At 35.8% G+C, this 13,175-nt stretch overlaps 2 protein-coding genes across 3 annotated transcripts; one reads left to right on the top strand and one right to left on the bottom strand.

Annotated features, from left to right (window-relative positions):
* Positions 1 to 770: 770 nt before the first annotated feature.
* Positions 771 to 2,387, top strand: LOAG_16784 (3'5'-cyclic nucleotide phosphodiesterase; the record flags this gene model as incomplete). The annotated part of the gene is made up of 5 exons (XM_020449442.1): positions 771 to 915; positions 994 to 1,163; positions 1,380 to 1,491; positions 1,886 to 2,055; positions 2,188 to 2,387. Coding segments are annotated over 5 exons (664 nt in total), but the record flags the coding sequence as incomplete, so codon positions are not given.
* Positions 2,388 to 5,944: 3,557 nt separating this feature from the next.
* LOAG_16783 lies at positions 5,945 to 12,211 on the bottom strand (the record flags this gene model as incomplete). Of its 2 annotated transcripts, none has more annotated exons than XM_020449440.1 (14): positions 11,917 to 12,211; positions 10,283 to 10,380; positions 9,974 to 10,163; positions 9,148 to 9,405; positions 8,796 to 8,945; positions 8,518 to 8,721; positions 8,263 to 8,436; positions 7,986 to 8,137; positions 7,533 to 7,670; positions 7,181 to 7,334; positions 6,800 to 7,007; positions 6,534 to 6,574; positions 6,053 to 6,193; positions 5,945 to 6,007 (listed from the first exon to the last, which is right to left on the bottom strand). In XM_020449440.1, exons 1-14 carry the CDS (start codon positions 12,109 to 12,111, stop codon positions 5,945 to 5,947), a joined length of 2,166 nt encoding a protein of 721 aa, XP_020307027.1. In that variant the 5' UTR covers positions 12,112 to 12,211. The 2 variants fall into 2 exon arrangements, with proteins under 2 accessions (XP_020307027.1, XP_020307028.1); XM_020449441.1 differs by having other exon boundaries at positions 6,053 to 6,184.
* Positions 12,212 to 13,175: the final 964 nt, after the last annotated feature.

Genomic DNA, 13,175 nt, shown 5'->3' with positions numbered 1-13,175 from the left:
GGATGCCTGACTGTATTTCGTCTTGAGTACTCACACGAACCGCCCGACTGAGTGATTGAACGAGTTGCCGGATTATGTAACTGTGGGAATTAAGGGATTGAGTGATTGCGGAAGCTATCAGGATTGAATGACTGGTGGAACTTTTTGATCTGGTAATTGACCGGCAGGATGACTGATCCTCACTTCTTTTATAGTGGAAATGGTTTAACATTCCAGATAACTGGCAGACTAGAGGTTTTTGACATTTGTACATAAGTTCTTTGCAACATTCCGACAATTGCATGTAAGCTTGATTAATGGATTGAAAAAAAAAAAGATTCACAACAAAGGGTTTTGTCCACAACATTTAAACATTGCAGTTAAGATTGGTTAAAAATTGGAAGAGTTGGATTTGGATGAATGATTCATCACTTTAGGTATCGAAATATTTATTTTATTGATTTTCTGTAACAAACCATTTGTATGAGAAATATTCTGAATTCTAATTAAAACAACTCATAGCATTTTCTCGGCTTCGTCGACAATCTTACCTGCAAGTAATTGTACTGAAGAAGGTCGTGTCAACTCTGTTGTGATAATTTAGTCAGAATTCAGAAGTGTAAGAGTGCTTCGGAACCCGAATTAGCTCTCGATATGCACAATCAAATCTCTCAGATAAAATTACTCAAAATGATGGTATACTGAGAAATACCATCATTCCAAAATCATCCCAAAATCAAAATAAACATTACTAATGGGAAGGGATTTACTTTACAGTCCCTTGCACTCTACATGGCTTGTTTGTGTCACGATCTTGATCACCGTGGCAAGAATAACGCTTATATGAAATCGATGAGCAGTCCCCTGGCATCAATTTATTCAACATCGGTAATGGAACATCATCATTTCAACCAAACTGTCATTATTTTACAACAGGTTCTCCATTTTCCTTTTCTCCATTTTCATTGCGTGCAACAGTTTTGATATAAGATATTTTATATTGTCATATTTTAGGTTGGACATAATATTCTGAAGTCTTTCTCCTCAGAGGAATACAAGGAGATATTGGGCATAATTAAGCACTGCATATTAGCCACTGATCTGGCGGTGTTTAGTAACAATAAAATGGAACTGGAAGCAATTCTAACTGATGGTACCTTTAATTGGGAGAATACGGATCACCGGTAAGCAGGATCTCTCATATTTAAAGCATCTTCAAGACGATAAATTAAAGACCTGAGATGAATCACAAAAAATTAAAAGTTGGTTAAATATGCCGAATGAATAGATTACATTCTTCAAGTGCCAAAAGCAATGTCACAAAAAAGCCTATGAAACTTATTGTAATTAAATGATGCGACGAAATCTAGAGAAATCATTCAACCTTCAATCAATTTCAGACTTTTAATGGAAGCTATTCTGATGACTGGCTGCGATCTGATTGCGGCATCGAAACCGTGGCCTGTTCACACGGAAGCCGTAAAAGTAATATTCGAGGAATTTTATGAACAGGTTAGCAATTCTGTCTTTACTTCTTCTTTGGTATCTATCATTTCGGCATGAGGATTTGACCTGTTGCAATGATCTTCAATGTGTTCACAAAAAGAAAAGTTCCATGAGCAAAAGTGATCTTATCAAGGAGTGATCTGAACTGTGCTATGGAATAACCGAAAATCGATCTTTATAGCACTTAAAGTTTCCTTACGAGTGTCAAACTTGAATATCTTATTGCTTTCATCTTTCATTTACATACATGAATTGGCTGCAGTACTTAGTGAGAAGTAAAAATGTACGTGATTTGATGAATTGTAGATGAAACAACTGAAGTTGAACAAATTAACATCCATAGGTTCCAAGTTTATCCATGGGTCCATTATTCTAAATGAAAGTCTACTTATTATATCAGGGAGATGAGGAAAGAAGAAATGGACAAGAACCTATTGCAATGATGGATCGAAAAAAGGCAAACGAGCTGCCTCAGATGCAAGTAACTTTCATGAAGCATATCTGCGTCCCGTGTTATGAGCTGATCGTTACTGTGATTCCCGAATGTCAACAGTTGCTTGACCGCTGTTTGTGAGTGTTGCTATCATTATTCACAACAAATTACCACCTTTTCTCTCACAGAAAGAGGCCTTTGATTCGATAGAGTTAATCTCGGTAGGGAAGAAGAACCGTAATATCGCTGATATTATATTGACATTTAAGGTACAACATGAAAAAGTGGCAGGAATTGGCTGATGAGCAAAAAAAAGCGGAACTTGAGGAAGATTAATTGAACGATCTTGCTACGTATTTGTATGTAAATCAAGAATAAAAGGCGTCAACTGTTCCAAGAAATACAAGAAACTTGTAGCATGATAGAAATCGATGTTTCATTATAGCTGCGTCCTTAGTGATGAATAAAGACCATGTAATCCAAATCTACCAAATCTAAAACAAACGTAAGTGTATCTTACGTATTTCATTTATCCTGTGAACAGACATTATTCTGATTGTTAACTTCATGATAAGGAATTCATCAACCCACAAATTATAGACAAGCTGAATTCTTGGAATGAAGCAGCAACAACAATAACAATAGTACTGATAATATGATAATATGATTATCTAGTACTATTGTTGATCATAACAGTGATAAGATTTAAATTAACATACACGGGCTTCACACTTATAGGATAAGTGCTCTACCCGTCGATATGGATTAATAAAATTATGCATAACATGGGGTGCTAAAAAAATGAAACGAGACGTAGTATCTGAAACTCTATCGTTGTTTATCAAGCAGTAGTCAACATCGAATATCAGATCGGGAGAAAAATACAATATCATTTTGTAGCATTTATAGATATAGACAAGGATCAAAGAATAAGGCCCTATACAAAAACAACGAATGTAAGAGTAACATTAGGTCTGCAAGTTTCAACAGCTTACTTCATCAAGCTTTCATCTAACTGTAGAACTAAAATTGATGTATAATGCGCTATATCATCTTCTCGTGATGCAAACTATTGCTCACATATGACACAGACGTTTAACTATTTAATTTAGTCGAGCCCGCAGATTAATATGGTCAGTGATTCTTTCCATTATGCTCATAAATTACACTGTACATTCGAAGCATTCACTCAAGAATACTTTACTACTGATAAGCCTCTTTTGATGTGCTTAAATTTCACTTCTGTAAGAATTTATAAAGAATGTACGGAAATGAACGTAAAGAGAATTTGGTCATACTACCTAAACAGATTAATGAAAAAAAAAGAAAAGCATCATCAAACATTGTTATCTTCTGAAGATTACATAAAAAACAATGAAATTTAATGGCTCCCCACCTTTAAAAGGATAAAGCTTATTCGCTACTTCATCTAATTCTCTTCCCATAGATCGTTTAGAGTACAGTTTGATGATGCGGTGAACAATTAAACAGATAAATGAATTTTTATAAATAAAAGAGCACCAATGCTCCTAATAAAGTACAGATTCAATATAAGATTACAATATATCAAGGCAATACTGTCCTCAGGCCTGTTTTGTAAAAATAGAGAACAGAAGAAGGATTCATTCCTCAGGTCATCTCTAGGAGATGTATTTAGACTTACGAATTAATGTACTGGCGCAACTGTCCTTAACCTACTTTCCTTCTCCAGCTGTTTTCGCTCACGTTCAATTTTCGATTTAATAGCCTTGATCTTTTTCTTGATCACAGCACGATCGGAATGATTTTGAATACCCATTGCCTGAAACAAGAGTAAATATTGCGAAAAAATTAAAACCAAATCTCCCGAAATCTGTTACCTCAAAAGAATACGCAATTACATGTATGCATACAGTGGATGAATCAGCACATTTTACCAGAAAATTTCAACCCATACCGTTTCTCTTATTTCTTTCCTCTTCTTCACTCTCACCGATTTTATTTATTACATAAAGATTATTATTTTCCTGATGCAAATTACTTATTATGTTTTGAGAAATCTTAATTCAAATGAAAATTTTTTCTAGCTACTTCATAAACATTTCCGCAAAATAAAGCCCTAATTAAAGGTAATGAGTCAAAAGTGACGATATCAATTTCTATCATGAGAGTTAATGTTATGAGAGAAACTTTTCTTTGATATGATTTCGGCTTTCACAATTCTTCTTGGAATAAAATATTTCAAGAAAAAAACATCCTTATTTTGCAGCATTCTTTCAATTTACATTGAAAATCATTAAAAAATTTGCAGTAATTGTGAAGAATGTCAGCAACACTCAATTTAAATTATGTTTAGATGAAATCTTCGTCACTAATCAAAAGTGACAATAATTATCGTCTTCCTTCTGTTTTAAATTAAAAGCTGTTTCTGTGATTTCAGCAATGAAAATCCCTACAAAAAATATGAAGTGCATACTAGAGAATCTCGATGTGAATCATAATCAGAAGATTTAAATTATCAAAATATTCTGTGGTACACAGCAAATCTTTTCGTATGAGAAATGGGATGATATCAGATTCAAAAATGTGCAAAGAAATACAGAAATCTACATGAACTGATCTCGAAGGCATAATCGATTCTAAGTCACATAGAAGTTGTTCAGGAAAATGACGGTGAGCTTGATCAAGGTGCTATAACTAATTTGCTTACATATTTTAGAGTTTCATAGTATAAGTAGTAATGACGGAAATTATTCGACGTGTTTATTTTACAAAAAATCATGATTTTCCAAACAGATTTTGGACCGACTGGTAATATTTATTACCAATGCCATATAGCAGTGCTTCCGACAAATTTCACGGCAGTTTCAATTTTATGGGGAGTTTTTGATTTCTAGTTGAATTTAAAAAACTGATTTACTGGTGTTGGAATTTCTAATCAATAGCAAGTAGAGGAAGTTATTTTCAGAAATCATTTTCTGTGGGCAAGAAACTTCAATTTCGAGATGTATAGCCTTAGAGTTCCTATTTTCCTTCAACATTTATTGTTTTCCACTTCACACCGACTTGCCGAAAGAGAGACAAAAGTTTTAAATTGATCACATAGAACGCGTGCGATAGTTTTTCCAGAATGATTAATAGGAGTGACAAATGAAATGTTATCCATCGAGATAAAAATTAATCGTACCACATTACAAATATATCGTCAGCACCTGCAAATTCTTCAAATTTCTTGAAATTGATGTCATCTTACTTCCATTGGCAGAGAGAAACTACGATTTCCTAAACTTCAAATTGCGAAATCATCATTTTTCCAACAATGAGTTTATCTTCTCGGACGCCAATTTTAAAGAAATTTAATACCATATAAGTGGTTGTTCCAACTTGTCGAATAAGCAAGTGATTAATTTAATTTAGCCACTCGAAATATGTAAAGAAGATTGATAAAAATACAATAAAACTTAAGTTAGATGTAAAAAAAAAATAGGTAGCAGCAGTTCCATGCCGCTGATAAATTTATCGTTCCTTTCAGAAAATGTTAAAAAAAGATGAAATTTTGAGAATGTAATACAAGAAGATAGAAACAATAAAATAGTGAATTTTGATGGAAATCATTCCTACAAACGTAATAAATGATCATTGAACTGGATGGCAGCAGTTCCATACTGCTCATAAAACCTTCTTCTTTCCATGACGGATTGGTTTTCTTTCCTTGATACATTGTCGGGACGATGTCGTCCCGACAATGTGTCAAGGAAAGAAAATCAATCCATCAAGATCATACAAAATGAAGTAAAACAAAAACTATTTAGTACTACTGAGGACTACAACAATATTCCGGATTGAAGTTTGAAATAAAGCACATGATTCGAAAAAAATTTTTTCAATGATACATTATTTCAGAGCTTGGGAGCCGAATTAAACTAAACTAAGTGGAGAAGGATTTGTATGATGCTGCAAATATTACTATGATGATTGTATAAAGAGTTTGATCATTGTATAAAGTTTAATCTAAGCAGAACATAAAAGATGAGAGAGATTTAAATCTTAGTATATTTCCTGATCAAATGGCTGGACAGTACTTTTATTCCGGACATTTCCTTTTTTTATCTGAAAGAAGCTATCTGTCTCAACAAAATTATGCAACGACATTACCTTTAACTTGTTCCCATCCAAGTCTAGGAACTTGGTACCATTGATCTGATTAACGGTAAATTCAGGAATGTACTTATCCAAACCCATTTGAATCAACAGCTGACAAACATCATCGCATGTCCAGTGTAGTACCTGGAGCCCCTTAATGATATTTAGATTTATCAAATTTCGTTGTATATCACCTTGACTTCCCTTTCCCTACTCACCATCACTACCAATTTCTGTTATTCTTCAGAGCACTTCACAGGAATCTATTGAAGTGCAGTGCTTATATGAAGCTAATGTTAATGCAGTTATGAAAGCGCTAAATTTCTGCACTTATTTATTTCTTCCACCTTTTAAGCTTATAAGTTTTTATGAAATGAGCTATTGCATGACACCCTTCTATTGGATCACTTGAAGAAGTAATATATACTGAAAAAGATATCTGTTCTTCGACTCATTCCAATTCCATTATAACACAAATACAATTGCAAATTACCTGAATGGATTGAAATGTATCACGCCAGAATTCGTGCTCCGCTGAAACTACAATTTTGATTTAATATTATAGGAAAATGGGTGACTTTCTTTGGAGATTTATAATCATTTCAATTAATCTGACTAGAATCAATAATCGATTTGTACAACCTGCCTTCCGAAAACTTCCCTTACAGTAGTAATATTTCGTATTTTTGAACATTAATATTAGCAATATGTCCTGTTTCCTACTTCAATTCACTTATTTGTCGCAAAACATTAAGTTACTTGTGATATAACGTCGCTTCAGCGGAAATAATATTCTGCGATGAGCGAATCTGTGAAGTACAGCCGGACTAGCCGGTTCCGAAATCCGTGGTATCGGGCTGTCACGTGATGATTTCTGCTCATCAGATACGTCATCGGCAGCACTTTCACAAGCACTCTCTGTACCATTAACACGACGATATGCAGATGTCGATGCTGACTTACTAGGCTGGAATAATGAAGTTCTAAAGAGGGATGCGACTACGAAATGGGCGACGGATAGATACGAAAAGTGACTTCCCCAAGGTAACGCCATCTTTTTTCCTATCAGTTCACGTTCTTCCTTTAATCAACTACCACCATTTGCTCTGAAACAAGGGATATCTAAATATGAAATATTACCAAACTGCCCGTTTTAATAGCGAGAATTTTGGAGGATTTCGTCGAGTCATGATCCATTGGACATGTAGGTTTATAGGCTAAAGCGGGACTGACATCTCGAGCTGCTAACTGCTCTTTTAGCTCCGATAGCTCACCTTCCATCACATTTGTGCGTCTGAAATACCTTTTCTGCTAATTTATATGCACACTTTGATACAGTCCGTCCTAGCCAGTGAACGAATATAGCGAGATATATTTTTAGAGTATGTGTTTAGGAAAGCCAAATAATAGCAGTGTTTAGGATATAACCTAAACACCGCTATTGTTTAGCCTCATTAGAGCAGAACAGTACTTAGGAAAGATGCGAATATACCTTTGTGCCATCTCATCGAGTCTTCTTTCCAGTTCTTCGATGCGTTCCTTAAGCTGGCTCACTAGGGCACTGTAATGGGCATCCTTCTGGCGCAGCTGATCAACATGCGCTTCTTCGCGTTCCAGCAGTTCTTTTTCTCTGTGAATTGAAATGAAGTAATTGAAATATAGATAAAATCGCCAATCATCCCAAAAACTACCACATATTGAATGGAGTTTCTGGAGTTCACTGGAATATCATTTTCTCTAAGATTAATCACTATGAGCTATATACATGTCAGGCGAAACTCCTCACCCATTCTTTATCTTTACATGCTTCTTGGCCTACTGCAGTCTCGCAACTACTTTAAACTTCAGCGCGTGCCGTGTACTCACTGACAAGCCATAGAGTTGCACAAATGGGCTAATAATGGTTTACAACAAGTTCACAAACATTAAATCTAACACAACCAACCTTTCTTGATAACTTCGTAACAGCTGATTTGCCTGCTCATATTTACTTTCAAGCATAGCATAATGAGCCCTCGAACTTTCCAGGATCTCCTTCATCTGATCGGCTTTCTTCTGTGATTCACTAAGCTCCATTTCAAGATCATCTATGCGTTTCTGTAACATCAAACACTTCATAATATCTATGTCTGTTAGCAGGAAATAATATAATAAAGATAGCTTTGCAACATATTATCAAAAGTACGTTATTAATATGGAACATAAGGTGGGAAAATCGATACCCTAATTTTCCGTTCTTCCTTTAAAATTGCCGGTTCCTCGCTGTCATCACTATCAGCCTCATCCTCTTCTAATTCTTGCGCTTCTCGAAATCGATCTGCCTCCAGTGATTGCCTAATGAGCTGCGCAACTTCGCTCTTTTCCAAATTGTCCTCCCGACCAATTGTAAAGACTACCTGAAAGAATATTCATTTCAAAGCATCCACTAAAACACGATTTAATTGGATAGTATAACGTGAAGCAAAAAGAATGCTAACCTCACTTCCGGTAGCTCGCAGAGTTTCAGCAGCAAAAATCTGGCTCACTCCTACCAGACTGACTCCGTCAACACTTACAATCTGATCGCAAACCCGAATTTGGCCGTTACGATGAACCGCTCCACCAGGCGTTATACTCTTCACGAATATTCCTAATTTCTCAAGACCGGAATCAGCGCCCACTCCCATACCGATAATAGAAACCTGCATACGAAAATTCCGATAAATACACAGCAACATAAACCAATGCAAACAGTGCATGGACAATAACTTCATACCCCTAGCCCTTCAGCGCCTTTCTTTAGATGTACATCGAATATTTGCATTTTATCAAGACGTCGTTCGAGTTCGTACTCAGCGCACGACGCTACCGGATCAATCTCGTCGTTCCGACGATCGTAATCCATGATACTATGCGTTGAGAAAACCTGAAACTCATCGTACATGCACGAATATATCAAAATAATCACGAATACACGAATATACCACGAATATATGTACGTCCATTTGCTTATTTTCATTACCGTGATTGAGAAACATGGGGAAGAGACTTTTTTTCGTCTATATGAAATGACCTCTTCCTTTTGAGAATGGAAAGAGATTTGATTTCCTTGAAATGAAAGTGCTAACCTTAATCGGGGCAGTACTAAAGGAGACTTTTCGTCCTACAACATCGAATTCAGGTGAAAGACCTCGTATCACCTCTGCAACGCCCGATAAATCGCCATTTGAACCATTTTTGACCCCAGACGAACATTCTTCCAACAGTACATTAAAACCGGTTGTGTTCCCAAACTCAGCCACTTTTTCCGGCAGCTGATTATCATCATCATTCTCCGGTTTACGACTTTTCACGAGAGCATATGTAGTGTGCTTTACTGCCTGTTCCTAAAAAGTATTTCTGACTGGATACATTCAAATGTATTCATCGAATATTCATTCATGAATTCAGCACGTATTTACCTTGAAGTCAGTTTAAAGTTACGCTGATATACACCATATATGCAGAAATTTCCCTGGAAGGCTGTAATGGTATTCAAGTTTAAACAAATTTTAAGAATCAGCTAATATATTCGGTTTTTTCAAATGGGAAAAAATAAGGGATAGAATAAATAGGCCAAATTTCGATAAAAAAAAAATCACAAATTATCAAGTTCTTGGTGAAAAAAAACAATTGTAAATGTCTTTTTCTTATGAAGACTTAATGCAAAAATCATTCTTAAATCTACAAAAGCGTTTTCATGTCATATATCAATTCCAGCTAGTAGACATTAGTTGACTCTACGTCACGCTTAGGTATTTGAACGATGGCGCGGCCTAATTCGAAATTTGAAACCGAGGTCTTGACAGATGTATAGATTCAATTTTGTCAGTAGACAATCAATATGCGCACCTTTTCATCTGACATTTTTGCTGAATAATATTAAACAAAAAGGTAAACAGTTTATCTTTTCACCTTATCACTTTCATTTTGTGCTATTTCACTAATTGCATCAGCGTTTTCATTGCTATCACTATCACATGCCGCATTTGTGGATAGGCTTTCTAAGCCACCAAATCGTCGTTTATAGAATGAGGGGTCACGCCAATAAGGTTCATAGTTGGCCTTTTTAGTAGTTATTGAATCCAACGTAGATATTGGGGAACTGTAAAACAGTATTTAATGTAAGGAAATCATAAATAAGAGAGATAAAAGACCAATTCTTGGGAAAAAAGTAAATCATAAAGTTAATAAGAAAACAGACAAAGTGGAAAGTCTGATTACCTCAGAGAGTCAACTCCGTTAATTTTTGTAGCCAGAACGGAATGTGTTGTAGATAATCGATCCAGATCAGATACTAATTCCGAAAAGTTGCGCGTCACCTGAAATTTAACTCTAAGTGAGATTGATAGAAATGATGATCGTCATGGTCAAGGTAACAGCAGCAATATAGTAGACTATGGTTATATGATGGTCATTTCGTTTTTCAAAGAACAGCACGGCAGTGATGAAAACAGTAGAGAAATGTATGATTTTTCAAAGAACAGCACGTCAGTGATGAAAACAGAGTGGAAGTAGAGAAATGTATGAGATACCTATCAGAGCATGCATGCCCTAGGCAACATAACAGAAGTTGAAGCAAAATGAAAGTATCAGCAGGTCAACTGATAGCCAATACTAAAATGTAGCAGCATTAGTGGCAAAAAGAGAGGACGTTGTGCTGTGGAGAATGTAGTTTTAATATGAATGGGAGTAGAAAGAATAAAGAATGGCAATTCCGATCATAAATTCCTATTGGGAGTAACTAAGAGTCCCTGTTGGTGGTAGTTGCCCAGAAGTGAAAGAAATGGGAAGTTCATAAAAACTTCCTATCAACCAATCTTTGTATAAATTGAGATATGAACACCTGTTCCTTAAAAGGTTTGGGAGAATAATTCATCGGTGTATTTGAGCAAAATTAGTTTGAATTTGGGATGAATTTAGAGAATATTTTAATTAACTATGAAAAGACAAAGAATGCAACCTGGGGTTGTACTAACTTTCCTGAATCCCTCTCGCTCGCTCAACCAATTACATGCAAACAATATAGTAGGAAATTGTACCTCCGGATCAATATAATCTTATAGCAATCTTCGAGCAACATCTACACAGTTTTTGAGCTTCTTGTCACAGGTTTAGATTAGATTAGATTAGAGTTTATTGGTAGAAATTATTGCATAAGCCGGTTGAGGACAATAACCACAAAGCGATTAGTGGAACAGTCGTCAAAAAGAAATAGGGTCAATGATATCTACACAGAGTGTATGGATTGACCAGCTGTTTCCATTAGTTTGTGTCACTTCACTACCAATATTGAGTAAAAGAATTAAGCCGAATAACAAGCAAATGGAAATATCTTTTTTCTTCACCGGAACAGAACGCAAAGATATGATATTCAGAATAGAAGTGGAACGATCCTGAATGATGGGAATAATTCAACAACACACTCCAATATAGGTAAAATAAGCAAAAGTGAAAAATGATCAATGTTCATCCCTCCAATCAAAGTCCTTCTTCACGCTTATTTGTAGCTTTGTTAAGATCAAAACAACTTAGAGGGTCACATTACGTGAATTTATCCTTTAGCACATGGTATCGTCTGTTGATATTGGAACAAGAAGTGAAGACTCTGGCAGATGAAAATGACAATTTTTATCAATAAAAGTTACCATTTGCATATCTAACAGTGCAACCTGCTGACGACGTTGAATAAAGTTCAACAATTTTGTGACTTCTTCATTTAATCTATTTTCAAATTTTTTTTTCAACTTAAAAAATCAAACTACCGCTAACCGCAAGTTAAATGAGCATGAGAGATTATTTATCTGTTCCGTTCACAAATGTTTTAATATCTGATACGATGAACAAAGAGTATCAACCTGTGATAATGGTGACGTCGGACACTGAACGCTTGGTTTCGGCGGTAAAGGTGGAGGAGGTGGCCGAGACGTCCGGGGCGAGAAGCAGTAAGGTGGGTGCTCACCTCGCTCTAGTTGCTCGAATAATGCCTTGGTATGCGTGAACCTGGATCGTGCGTCCTCGCACAAATCCAATTCTGGCGGTAATACTGACATCTTGGATAATTAGGTATGTAGATAATTAGGTATGTGTGGACAATTACAGTAGAATTCAGCTCAGTTGGTGAAATTTATCTCCAAAGTCAAAGTGCTGAAATTTAGGTTGAAAATGATAAGGAAAAGGATGGGGAACAATAATATGATAGTAATAATGACAGTAGTAGTGGTAGAATGATGATCGCAATGGTGATAGTAATAGTCGCAGCAGCGGTAATGAAAACTGAATTTGAGAACAAATTGTCGATGTGCAGTGATTGCTGCTGATGCTGAGAAGATGGTAGAATGTGTCGGAAGGAACGTATTAGGAGATAAAAGGGGCGGGGGAGTTCTAGGTCAAGAGTGATAGTGTGTGAAGGACGGCATTAGCAGTTATAGAATTGTCGTGGGTACGGACACGGGTATTGCTTGGAATAAAGGGAATATCAGATAGACAAATCACGGAAAGACGACCTGACGACCAATTTCGTGACGCACCCCTTCCATTATCCAGTATACATCACAATATTTTATGTGAGAGAGGGTATAGATAAATATGAATATGATTCTCTTTTGATCCTTTCACTTCTTCAATATACAACGCAAAAAGGACCAATTGACCACATTATAACAGCAAGGTGATTTCAAAACAAAAATGATATCGGAATTCCACAAACAGAGTTAGCCACAAAGAAGTGAGACTGCCCAAAAACGAATGATATAGCAAACTCCAGATCGTGATCAAAATACAGTCGTTCTTGTTTCGTAAATGCTTCGAATTCTTTATCGTAAAATAGAAATTTCATTCATTCGTTGCCGTTGCATGAGGCATCTGTAAGTAAAATTGAAATATTTCATTTATGACGAATGGAAAGTATTTGAAGAGAGGCCTATCGAAACGTTTTCGACCGCTCTTCTTCCCTTCTCTTTTCTTCTTTCTTTTGGTATAATCATATATCAACAATCAGTTGTTGCGGAGAAACATGATAACTTGACAGAGTAGTGGAAAGTGACCTAATGGTCAACAAATCCTTTAGGGGGTGGTTACTTTCAGTTCGATAAAGAGGATAAGAATGATACCATTG

This window comes from Loa loa (assembly GCF_000183805.2).
Source record: "Loa loa unplaced genomic scaffold supercont3.19, whole genome shotgun sequence".
In the NCBI taxonomy this organism is placed as follows: Eukaryota; Metazoa; Nematoda; class Chromadorea; order Rhabditida; family Onchocercidae; genus Loa; species Loa loa.
The sequence above is the reverse complement of the archived record's forward strand: the minus strand, read 5'-3'. Positions and strand labels throughout refer to the sequence as shown.